Source organism: Oryx dammah, unplaced genomic scaffold, assembly GCF_014754425.2.
Source record: "Oryx dammah isolate SB20612 unplaced genomic scaffold, SCBI_Odam_1.1 HiC_scaffold_19, whole genome shotgun sequence".
Classification (NCBI taxonomy): domain Eukaryota; kingdom Metazoa; phylum Chordata; class Mammalia; order Artiodactyla; family Bovidae; genus Oryx; species Oryx dammah.
In genome coordinates this window covers 86,025,926-86,039,370 of record NW_024070203.1, presented here as the reverse complement: position 1 = coordinate 86,039,370, position 13,445 = coordinate 86,025,926, and the positions used below count along the sequence as shown (strand labels likewise).

At 38.6% G+C, this 13,445-nt stretch overlaps 1 protein-coding gene across 1 annotated transcript in view; it reads right to left on the bottom strand.

The window, feature by feature from the left end:
* The window catches only part of MMP16 (matrix metallopeptidase 16), a 380,138-nt gene extending 366,905 nt beyond the window's left edge, over window positions 1-13,233 (bottom strand). The window contains exon 1 of the mRNA XM_040261122.1: window positions 12,805-13,233. Coding sequence (XP_040117056.1) covers window positions 12,805-12,936 — 132 coding nt within the window. The 5' untranslated portion in view covers window positions 12,937-13,233. The remainder of the gene's footprint in view (window positions 1-12,804) is intronic.
* Between the last annotated feature and the right edge of the window lie 212 nt (window positions 13,234-13,445).

The following is a 13,445-nucleotide window of genomic DNA, read 5'->3' as shown; positions in this document are numbered from 1 at the left end:
GTGTCATAGGAAAAGAGACACGCATACAGACACATTCTAGGAAAAGACACACATGTGTCATAGGAAAAGAGACATGCATACAGACACATTATAGGAAAAGACACACATGTGTCATAGGAAAAGAGACACACATACAGACATATTCTAGGAAAAGACAGACACACGTGTCATAGGAAAAGAGACGACTGATTAGAAGTAATTAGTGAAAGGCAAGAAGCTGGAGTATTGGTGCCCACTATTTCCCTACTAATACACATGTGGTACGTGGTGCCTGGTGAGAGAAATCACTGAGGGAGGGCAGTGTAGACAGATTGGCATTTCTCCTCTTTCTGTACCGTGTCCTCTTGCTTTTTTGTATACTTGGTGATTTTTATTATCGGAGGTCGGGCACTGTGAATTTTAACCTGTTGGGTACTAGATTTTTGTATTCCCATATATCTTATTGAGTTTAGTTACTAACAAAACGTTTGCTCCTTTAAGGTCTTGCTTTTAAGACTTTTAAAGCAAAATTAGACCTGTTTTCTAGGGACTTTTTTTTTTCCCCTACTACTGGAGCCTCCTGATGAAGGTGAAAGAGGAAAATGAAAAAGTTGGCTTAAAACTCAACATTCAAAAAAACTAAGATCATGGCATCCAGTTCCAACACTTCATGGCAAATAGATGGGGAAACAATGGAAACAGTGACAGACTTTATTTTCTTGGGCTCCAAAATCACTGCAGATGGTGCCTGCAGCCATGAAATTAAAAGACACTTGCTCCTTGGAAGAAAAGCTATAACAAACATAGACAGCATATTAAAAAGCAGAGACATTACTTTGCCAACAAAGGTCCATATAATCAAAGCTATGATTTATCCAGTAGTGATGTATGGATGTGAGAGTTGGACCATAAAGAAAGCTGACCACTGAAGAACTGATGCTTTTGAACTGTGGTGTTGGAGACGACTCTTAAGAGTCCCTTGGATGGCAAAGAGATCAAACCACTCAATCCTAAAGGAAATAAATCCTGAATATTCATTGGAAGGACTGATACTGAAGCTCCAATAACTTGGGCCACCTAATGTGAAGAGCCAGCTCATTAGAAAAGAGCTTGATGCTAGGAAAGATTGACAGCAGGACGAGAAGGGGACAACAGAGGATGAGATGGTTGAACAGCATCACTGACTCAATGGACATGAGTTTGAGCAAGCTGCAGGAGAGGGTGAAGGACAGGGAGGTCTGGCATGCTTCACTGCATGGGGTCAAGAGTCGCACACAACGGAGCGACTAAACAAGAACAATAACTGGAGCAAGATGCTTCTGAGCCCTCTATCCTCATGTTAATCATGAGGTTTCTCAGTGTGGCTGGTGAGAATGGACACTATTCCCAGCCCCGTGTGGTTTGCAGGCATGGCCCCCTCTGATTCTGCTGATTGATTCTTTCTCTAGCCTGCACCAGTTACTTCAAAAGAAGGTGCAGATCAGTTCTTAATTGAATACTCAAGGGAAATGCCCTGCAGATCTCCATGCTTTCACTCTACAGAATGTTCCTATCTGGTATTCTGACTTATAAATTCCAACTTCCTTGATTTCTGCATATGCCCAGCTTCATTTCCTTGATTCGGGGAGTCTGCTTGGCTCTGCCTTCCCTGAATTGTCACCAGGAAACTCTCTCAATGAAGTAAATTGACATAATCAGAGGGAGCATCTTGGGTAACATCTTTCAAGGATGACTATCCTTCATTACCTGATGTCCAATGACTTAAAACCCACTGTTTCATATGTTTTGTCCTTTTTTTTTTTATTTCAGCAAGAGATAGAAAGTCAGAAGCCTATAACGTATCTTGACCCATTATCCTTTACCTCTTTAATCTTAGAACAACCCTTGAGTTGAGTATTATTACCCCTGTTTTACACATGAGAAAATTGGAGTGTAGAGTCAATAACTTGGCTCACTCAAGTTCACTGAGCTTTGGTGACACAGCTGATGTTTAAGCATTTTTTCTCAAAGTTCTTGAACACAGCCATTATAATACACTGCCTATAAAGGAAGTGAGACACAGCTGAATGAATATTTAACACTGACTATGTTTTATAAAATCACCTTTGTAAATTGGTTTAGAAATAGTCTTTCCTTAAAAGGCTAATAAATGGACCAAGTGATCCCTGAAAGCTATACACAGCAACAAGCTTAAGGACTGAAGTTTTGTTACATCCTTAGGTCAACCACCAAAATGAAGTTCTCACTCCCTCTACAATAAAGACAAATATCAAGCCTATTCTCAAACAGTGAGCTCTGAGTCACTTCATCTATCTGAAATGATCTATCTATAAGTTATCTTTTACATTACAGGAAAGAAATATATTGGACTTCCTAGATCACACTAGTGGTGAAGAACCTGCCTGCCAATGCAGATAGATGCTGGAGACAAGGTTGGGTCAGGAAGATCCCCTGGAGGAGGGCATGACAACCCACTTCAGTGTTCTTGCCTGGAGAATCCCATAGACAGAGGAGCCTGGCAGGCTCCAGTCCATAGGGTCACAAGAGTCAGACATGACTGAAGCAACTTCACATGCACACACAAAGAAATATATTAGAAGTGATTACATAAACCTGTTTCCTTGTAGCTTCTAACCAATCAAAGCAATATATAAAAATAATAAACTCCAGAACTCATGACAGTCAGCAGCCATATACATAAACATTCTTTCCCAGCAGGACACGGGAAGGCAGATCTGACAGGCTTTCCTTTACATGTTCTAAAATGTTCTATTCTTTTCATCCTGGAATGCAATCAGATCTTCCCAAAACCTTTGAAACTCACATGACAAATAGGTGAGGAATGAGATGTTATGATTAATGTTATATATAATTTAGCTATTGTTTGCAATTGAATATAGGTTACCAATTTTCTATGTGGGTATTAAACAGTAACTTTATATTGAGTACCACATAATCAATCCTGAATCAACAAATCAAATAAATAACAGTCTATTCAGGTTTTATTCCAGGTAAGTCTCCACACTAGGATGGATTTCACATTTTCTTCATGCATGTCAACGATTCCTTTTTCAGTTTGCAATATACAAGATGTGAACGATGGAAGTGGATTACACTGCCCCTACTGGAAACCCAGGAGTTAATTCTTGCCTGTTAAGACTTGGTTAAGACCCAGGGCTTCACAGCCAACCTGCCTGCTTTGATTCTGAGCTATTTCACTTCAGAAGAATCCAGAGCTATGTGGCCCTGGCAAGTTCCTCAACATTTCCATACCTCAGATTCCTCAAATGTGAAACAGAAATAGTAGTGCTAACTCACAAGATTGTAATAAAATTTAAATGAGTTAAAAGATATGAAACAGAACACTATCAGGCACATAGCAAATGCTCAACCCGTGCTAATTAACATTGCTTTTATTATCATCAAAATAAGGTGTTCGATGAAATCAGTTCCAGGCACACCCATTTTACTGGTTATTTGGACCTTGTCTAATTAGAATATTATGCCAGCATATAATTGCTTCTATATTCCCAGTTATAGGCAAGAATGAGGAAACAGATAAACCCTGTTCTTAAGAAGAAAACCGCTTGGGCTTGTCTCAATACTGTCATTACAAAATCTGTGCTATAGTCAAGCAATAAAGAATACAAATCCACTTTATGAATGATCAAAATAAATCAAAGACTGCTTTAGTAATTTGTCTGAGTCACCCAAGGGACAAATAGTTTCACTCCATCTACATAGTAAGTAGTAAGGAGCAAGTCAGTAAGTTCTATGACAGAGCTGTTGTGATATTAAAACACGCAGATGTCCAAAAGAGTTTTATCTGAAACCGTGAGAGCTTTTTTATAAGTTGATTACCAATTTCAGGCAAATCATTGAGTGTACAGTGGATTCTGGAAATTCTTTGAATCTATTCTGCCTTATCCACAGTGAAAGAGGAGAGTAAAAAATGTGACTTCTTATAAAATTTTAACCAATTTCCAGGTCAAGTGTCCTGTAATATGGCTAAAACATAAAGTCCCACAAGATTCCAACTAGGAAAAAAAAAAACAAGTAGGACCACAAGGAGGAAGTGGCTTGCAATTATTTAAAGGAGGAATAAATGCACAGGTATTAGAAGCCTCACATTCAAATGTCTAACTGCTAAAAACAAGGAGAAACTATTAACACATGGTATGAATTCAGTAGTGAAAAGTTCATGGAAAAACTGCCTCCACTGACATGACTTGGGTCTGACTGCTTCAGCCACCTGCAGAGGGCCTGCACACCGCTGAATGCCGCTGACATCACCGCAGGTGCGTGCCGTTTGGGGACATGAAATCAAGTTCATAAAAGTATCCAGCTTCCTTGAAAAAAAAAAGGCAGTTTATTTTCTCCTAGTTTGAGCATGACTAAAACAAGGACTCATTGGAAAAGACCCTGATGCTGGGAAAGATTGAAGGTGGGAGAAGGGGACGACAGAGGATGAGATGGTTGGATGGTATCACCGACTCGATGGACTAGAGTTTGAGTAAACTCCAGGAGTTGGTGATGGACAGGAAAGCCTGGTATGCTGCAGTCCATGGGGTCGCAAAGAGTCGGATACGACTAAGTGACTGAACTGAACTGAACTGGAAACAAGGCCTGTAAAATTCCATTCCAGTGAGTAATCTATTTGGGTTTATTTGGTTATTTGAATACATCATTCTAAGGACTGTCACTCCTGAGAATATTCGTCTGTGGGTCGATGGCTTACTTCATTTATCCGTATTTCCCTTAACTGACAGATGAGAACCTTTAAAAATCTAAATAATGCTTGTGAGTAAATTATAATATCTTAATTAAATGTTAATATTCCCCAATGCATTAGAGACTGCCTCTTTTTGAACCCCCGCTTATGGAAAAATATGCTCATCTGAAAACCTGTTAAAGGTGCCTACTTAGAGATAAAATACTGTTTCACACTTCTGTGTCTCATTCCTTACATATATTTTAAAAGATGAAGAGGTAAAATTATATTTTAAAACATCCTTTCATCAAAAAATATTCACTCAATAATTTCCCCTGGTAAATATTAAAAAATAAAATAACCATAGTCTGATAAGTTTCTAAAGGCAGATTTTTGCTACATATAATCTAAAAGGCATAGTCAAATTAGCTTTATCTCTCCTTTAATCTGTAAGACTACAATCATTTCATTCATTTTAGTTAAAGTGAGAATACCAAAAGCACCTACAGTCACTATTATGGATAGCGCTGACTTATTCTACACTTAAAAGGGAACGATAAAGCAGCTCTACATTATAACCATCTTTGTCATATTGTCATGCCCAGAACTCCCCCCAAATTCCCCCAAAAGTATTAATTTCCTTCTTAGTTCATCAAATATGTAATAACCGGCACCAAGTAGCTATCAGTAAACCTTTAAAGCTCACACATTCAATCATGAATCATTCATTGATTTCCTTAAGCTCCCTATGATTGGCTATGATTCATTTTAAGATATGTAATTGCACCTACTGGCCTTGATTTTTAAACCAACCTCTCCCATTGGAATCTTTAAACAGCTGACTAGCTCCCTCTAGCCTTCTTTTGTATACTACACCCACAGGTCACAGTCAAAGGTTAGGGGCCTGCTGTGGGGTTACTCTCACTCTCTTGGCTAAGCTTATTACCGTGGCTCATCAAGATATTCCACTGATCCAAACCCAAGGAGGCACGGTGCCAAAAGGTAGTGGTGAGACTAACACAAAGAACATCCATTCAGAGCGCTAAATGATAGGAATCAACAGTCAAACACAATTGCATAAATAACCTCAAAATCTATAAATGACTTTCCCAAGGGAAGAAAGCAAAAGAAAAAAGTTGAGTGTCACATCTATTTTTACTTAGCAAATTTATCCTTTTTACCTGGAATATGTCTGCTGTCTGCATAAGCTGCATATTTCATAAAACAAATGCAGTCAGATTTTCACATTCAAAATCAAATGTGAAGAACTAAAATAACCCTCAAAAAGCCAGGTGCCAAAATTATTTTCCACAGTGGGCAAAAGGGACATACAGTATAAGCACTTCATTTCACTATAAAATATGTATTTTTTTTATATATAGATAGGTGGATTTGAATTTTGAGACTCCTTTCCCCCCCAAAGAAACTGTTTTGATCTCATTCCAACTTGCCTTTTTATGGCTGAAGTACCACTTGTAGATGATATGTATTTTTCAAAATAACATCAAGCCATGTTTTTAACATTAAATTTTTAAAGTTTGCTACCTTGGCCAAAAATTGATTTTAAAATTACATATAATTTGCTGCCAGTGTTTTTACTACTCAGCAGAAGGCTCGGATCATTTCCAAAATGGAACGCCCTGTGTCAATACATATGATAACAAATGTTAGCTTTAAGTTGCACATTCTAGATTTCCTCATGATAGGCATTTCAGTTAAAAAAAAAAAATTCTGAACATTCTACCTTGGCTGTGTAGTTGTCCCCAAATGTACAGGGTAAATACATACAATTCCCCTATCTGGCTATATAAATTAAAGGTTGGAAGTGAATACAATAGAACATCACATTTAGGCCTTAGTGACAGGTTAGTTCAATTGTCATTTTGCCCCAGATCAAAGCTATGTTGGTACACGAACCAAAATTAAAGGCCATGTCCCTTGACCCTCTGTTCTAGGTCTCCATTACCCTATATTGCTAGTTATCTTCTGTCCCCAGTGTGACATGAACAAGTTGCTTTATTTTAAACTGTACTGTCACTGAATAAACCACTTTAATGTCTTTTTTCTGCCCATCCTCCTCCTTCCCCTATTAATTAAAAAAAAAAAGACATGTTCTAAATTTGGGGTACTACATAGAGCTGGCTGAAGTCATATAGCAAATCCTACCCCTACCGTGAATAGGAAGCACTTGGGCATTGAGCCAATTAAAATAAACAGGCCTACGAAATCATAAAGGCCTATTTCTTTTCCATGGTATTAGAAAAGATGAACAGATTTCAGTAAACTCAGTCTTATAAAAGAAGGTGTGAGCTGAACTTGACATTCTATGATAGTAACAGATGACAAGACAAAATGTGAAAATCACATTCTTGAACTAAACTGTCTAAGAAAAACCCACGGGAAGAAAATGTACCGATGTTAGCTTGGTTGACTTTCAATATATCAAATTTTGTAAAAATTTTAAAAGTATTAAAATCTTCCTAGACCAGCTGGTATATTCTAACCTGATAGACTTTTCTGTAATTAGATGCTATCATGCCAAGTACCTTTGAATCAGCATTTATTTTTACCAAAAACATCTAAAAAGTATGGAGTTAAATATCTATCTACTATCTACCGAATACGATGTACATCTATTCATTCAATCATCACAATAATCCCCTACGAGAAAAGTACTGTTGGTATCTCTGTTTTAAAGACATGTGCATTGAGGCTCACATAGAATATCTTGTCTCTTACTGACTTAATCATTAACTTGCAAGTAAAAGACCTGGACCTGGGGTTAGAATTCAGGCAATCTGGCACCAGAATATGAGCTCTTTTTTAAAAAAATTTCTACTTGATTTACAATGTTATGTTATTTTTTCACAAAGTAATTCATTTTATATGCATATATGTATATATACATATACATGTATATATTCTTTTTCAGGTCATTTTCCATTATAAAGTCGTACAAGATACAGAATACAGTTCCCTGTGCTATATAGTAGGTCCTTGTTGTTTACCTATTTTATATGTAGTAGTGTGTATCTGTTAACCTTAGACTCCTAATTTATCCCTCCCCTTCTTTTTCCCCTTTGGTAACCATAAATATGTCTATGAGTCTCTTCCTGTTGTGTAAATAAGTTCATGTGTATCATATTTTTAGATTCCACATATAAGTCATACCATATGATATTTGTCTTTGTCTTATATACTTCACTTAGTAATGATAATCTCTAGGTCTATCCATGTTGCTGCAAATGACATTATTTCATTCTTTTTTATGGCTGTATAATCAGAACATGTGCTCTTAATCACTATAGTATACCACAATAAAAATGAGCTGATAAATATAATTACATTCACAGATATTTAAAATAAATTGTGATGCAATTTGACATAAAAGAGGACAATCTCAATTTTAAATAAATGTGCTAAAGCCTCAGAAAGCTCCTGAAGGAGCACGATGAAATAAATCTTTCTCTTTGTCAATGAACAAATTTAACTAATTGATTCAAATGTCCAGTGTCTCTTTTTGCAGTCCAGAAATAATTTCAATTGGTCAGTGACCAAATATTCTGAAGAGGTACATTTTGAGTAGTACACTGAAGTAACTCAAGCCTTAAAAATAAATTTATGTAAAATAATTGATTAATCCAACTTAAGAGAAAATACTTATACCACTGAAAAAGTGCATTGAAATTTTCTTCTGTTCCTAACCTGAAACAGCATGAAAAAGAAAGAGGAACTTTAGCTCTATCACTTTTAACCTGACTCTAAAAAGTTATTACTGAAACCAACTCTATTCTTCCTTGAAAAGGAAGAGACTAAAAAAGAAAACCCAGCTGTACAGAGGGATGGGCTTGGATGGTTGTTCTTTGCAGATTTCTCGGGGGTAGTAAGAGACAATATGCCTCACTCGTGTAGGTTCATCTGTAAGCATTTCATGAAAAAACACTAGATTTGGGCAACCTGACCAAGAACACTGAATAGAGAAACACACAGTTAAGGTGGAACACACAGGAGAAGTTGAAGATCTTGGGGACGAGTGAGTCTTCTGGTCTCCTGGTCACAGTTCTTGACCCTGATGATATTCTGAATGGCCAGCACACTTGGGATTCCAAAGCATGGAATCTTGCTGCAGGTTAAAAACCTTAATGAATCAGTTATGGAGCACCTGCTATTGACTGGTATAAAATTGTTACAGTGGAGAATTAAAGGATATAGTTAGAGTATCTTATTCAAGGAGGCTGACCAGATAATGTTGTCACCATCCTTCCATTAGCAAATAAAATAATGCATGTTGATTATTTAAGCAAGTGGAAACAAAAACAGGAAAAGGTCCCAACATCTGACATTTTAAAATCTGTAAAGTACAATTTTTTACCTCTGAAATGCCTCACCACTAATTACTGCTAAGATTATACGCAGAACAAAGCTAATCCAAGCAAACTCTGAACGTATAGGTAGAGTCAGATAAACCTGAGAAAGGTAAATAAATACTAAAGAAACATACTGCAAGAAAAATGTAGAAGGATTACACTCACAATTCATAGTATTTGTCATAGAATAGCCTTTTGAAATCTAGAATCTCCTTCTTTCTTTAAGAGACAACGCAATCAAGTTTTGCTTTATCAGATTTTTGATATGTGCATTATTCAGAGCATCACATGTTTTTATTTTCCCATGAAATTGGTTTAAAATAAATTTCCTCACTAGAGGAATAATGTGTGCTATTATTTAAAAAAAATAAAGAACATGTTGTTCACATAAATACTTAACACCTAACAAACTATGAAAGTTGATGATGAAAGGTATTGATTATGAACTATATTCTACCTTAAGTTTCATGATAAAAGTGCTTGCAGTTTTAAGGAGCTCTAGAATCATTAGAATTTCCACTACAACAAGAACATTATGCTAGAGACAAACTGATTTTTTAGAATGTAGAGATTAACTCAGGATTCTTTGTTAGCATTTAGCTTCTTCTGACTAATGAACACCTCTAATCAAATGACAACAGTCTTTGAGTTTTCATTAATATTAACAATGTACCTCCTTGGCATCATGATAATGATTACACAGAGAAAGGCCCGCCCCCCAAAACTGGATCCAATGATATACAAAAATCAACAAAGGTATACAGAAATGTTACATTAGAAAGTGTTCTGCCTGAAGTATATAAGGAGGGGGATTTACTGAATGTCTTCCATAGTACTACTTCGGGTAGTGTCTCATCCTTCTTCTTAGCTGTAAGAGATGTTCCTTTTTGCTTCTTAAAAACAAAACAAAAAAACAAAATGCACTCTTCCTCTGTAACAGGCTTTCATCAGCATATTAACAAATATCTCCTGCTTGAGTAATTAAAAATTTCAAATATTTATACTCTCAAAAATCAGACAGGAAAGAGATGACATGAATAGCTCTAACCAACTTAGTCCCACTTAGGGGGGAGGGAACATAGGTTTTTAAACCTTAAATTGTAGAAAGGAAAAGTATGGGGGTCCCACCAATTGTAAAGTTCAGCAAGAATTAAAGCATTGTAATTGCAGTTGTCAGCACAGAAAGCTTCTCTTAGAAGCTTCATTCCAACTATAATAACTTAGTGTGCCTGCTAGCAAAAAATTTATGATACAAGCTTCATGCGTGATTGATACCATTACTGTTTATTTTAAGACGGTTCACCAATCAAATAAAGCATTCTCAGTGTATGTTTTGCAACCAGAATAGGAAACACTATATAAACGCCTTTTCTGAAGCTGTGATGGATCATTTTTCCCATTAGTGTTTTCTACCCAAAAGAAACATCTAATAAAAGCGAATCAGGCAGAAATTCATGTCAGAAAATATCCTATCATCCTGTGTTCTTTATAGTATGCTGAATTAACTAGCATCTATCCTTATGATTTTTTTAAAATAAGAGATTATTATTACACATATATAAGTATATAAACCCAACTAATGATATGTTCAAATGCTTTTAAAAAAAAAAAACTATTTGGGAATAATGCAAACTACGAAACATAATCTACTTTAAATCTTAGAAAATCTTCTTTGTATCAGATATGGCACACGCCTCTTATCTTTCATAATTAAATTTTTGCATTGTGTAATAAATATGGATGAACTTAAATAATCTCCAAATGGGGGGGGGGGAGCTATTTTTTCCATGAACCACTTTTAAACATATATCTTAAAGAAAGTGAATGATGGAAATTCTAAAATAAAATCTTGGTTAGCAAAATCACAACTTTTTGTCACATAATAATATCTTCTGGAACTGAATGAGAGATTCAAACTATGAACAAATACAAGCCCATTTATGTTTAGGCTCAAAAGGAAACCTAAAATAATCATCAATACACTGATATTATTCCAATAATCTCTGAAAGCAAATCTAAGACTTTTCCAAAAGAAGTAGCCATGAACCCAGGCTCCCCCTTCCTTTTCAGAGTGAGCAAGATAAAAACTAATGCCTACTTTTAACCACCTCCCAAAACCCCACCTCCTCACCAGGACTCCAACCTGAAGCAATAGGCCCTTCTCTTTATAACCTTATAACAGCAGCTTGCCATGTTCATTCCTCTAGTCTATGAACTAATTACTTCTTCATTTCCACATTAAATTATCTCTTAAGTGTTAGAAACAAAAATCCATCTGTGGCGTGCAATTCCAAAAGTTCAAATTGGAAACCAAGGAAAGTGTAGACTTAACAGTTCCTTTCCTCTTTGTATTCAGAAAAACAAAGTGGTATTTTTCAAAGGATTTTGGTTTGAATTGGGGTTTTGGTGTAATATGATCATATTTAATATCTGCAAAGTTAGCTTTTGATGACAGCTCTTACTTTTTCAAATACTTTGTTTCTCTACCAACCATCACTACAGCAGTCCTAAGAACAGTTCATACAAATGCAGAATTATATTCAGAATATGCCCTCACATATACCATTTATTATGCACACTTTGTATATAAATCTGTTCTATGAAACATGGTCAAATACTGTGCAACAGGTTCTGCTGTTGTGTAAACACACACTCCCAACAAAATGACAATAAGCTTTAAAGAGTCAAAAATATAGGGGGAAGAAAATCACATTAGTCTTCAGAGACTTAATCATAATTCTTTTGAGGTGACAGAAGATCTAACCAAAAAGAGTATACTTTAAAGGTCTTCACAAAGACAATAAGCCCTTCTTATTTGTATTCCGCCCTGTAGGTAATAAACTGACTAAAAACCAGGTGTATACAAGGTTCCATTGATGTACTGCACGGTACTGACTTTAGTGCTGAGTTGACGACAGGAAGAGTACTTCGGCAGAGCTCTGACAAGTCGTTACCCTTAAGTTCCCTTTTGCTTTGTGCCTGTCGGCTCCCAAAGCTATCCACGTAAAACAAATGGCAATCTACATTCTCTCTGTTTTGCCATGAGAGCGTGAAATCCAATTAAAGACACACCTCAGAACTACTACACTGGGTCACATTTATTTTCACTTGGCGGGGGAGGGGAAGAGAAGACACTTTAAAACGAGACGGCTTTCACGCCCTCTGTGTAGCCAGATCCAGTTACAGTGTATTAAGTTATGTCTAAATGAGAAAAAGATTCTGTCTAGGCAAGTGTTTTATCACCAAGCCATGTTATTAAACAGATCAAGGATTCCCACGCTCTCCTCTAGACTCTTTGATTTTTAACCTCCTTTGTTAGGCACAAAACACAGGGAGAAAGATTTCAGGAACAATACCAAGGCAGCAAGCACATGATGCCAAGCAGTGAAATCTGTGTTACCCGAGCAGAAGCAGCTTATTTATCACCAACTCAGACTGCTTTTATTCGACTACACGTTTGCTCTAGGTAGGCGTTCGCCTCCTTCCTTGGTAAAAAGAATAGACTGGCCACGATCGTGTCTTTGAGCGCGCAGCCCCGCGCTTTGTGCTGCCGGGGATAACGGATTCTGTCTCAGGCGCATCCATCACCTAAGACGCAGGGAAACTCAACACGGGTCCCGGCGGCTGGAAGGGGAGCAACGTCTGCAGCCCCCGGCGGCCGGGGGCTACCGGGATCCAGGGAGCGGACGGAACGGTCCGGGGAGCAGCCCCGGCGAAGGGGAGGGAAGGAAGCCCCGGCGCTCTTACCTCCACATTGAAATACTGCTCAGTTCCGCACACGGTAGCACATAAAATCCAAAGCAAGGTTTGCAAGTACAATATCCCCGAATGGTGCACGAAATCCAGCCGTCTCCCAGTGCTGGAGGTGAGTACGCTCATAGTGAACTGTGCCTCCGCGGATGGCCTGAATCCCCCCGGGCTTCTCGTCTCTCCCCTCTCCTGGTTTCCTCTCAGAAGTCCTCGGTGGCCGAGGAGCCTGCAGGTTCACCCGACGCCGGGCAGGGGAGGGGACGCGGCCCCCGCGCCTGGCAGCCCCGGAGAAGCCGCGGCGGAGGCAGCTCAGCAGCAGCTCGCCTTCACCATCCTCGGGGGCCCGTGGCGCCCAGGTTCCCCCGCGGGGCCGCCTCTAGGCTCCAAGTCGCCGCCGCCGCCTCCAGCCCGAGCGTCCGCCGCCCCCGCCGCCGCCGCCGCCGCCGCCGCCGCCGCCGCCGCCGCCGCCGCCTCCTGCTGCGGGCAGGGCCTCGCCGCTCCGGCTCCCTCGGCTGCGCGGTCCCTCTCCCCGCGCCCTCCGAACGCGCGGCCGGAATCTACATAGCTCCGCCTTCCCGGGGTCCGCCCCACTCCCGGGCTCGGCGCTCGCGCGCGCGCGCACACATACACACACACAC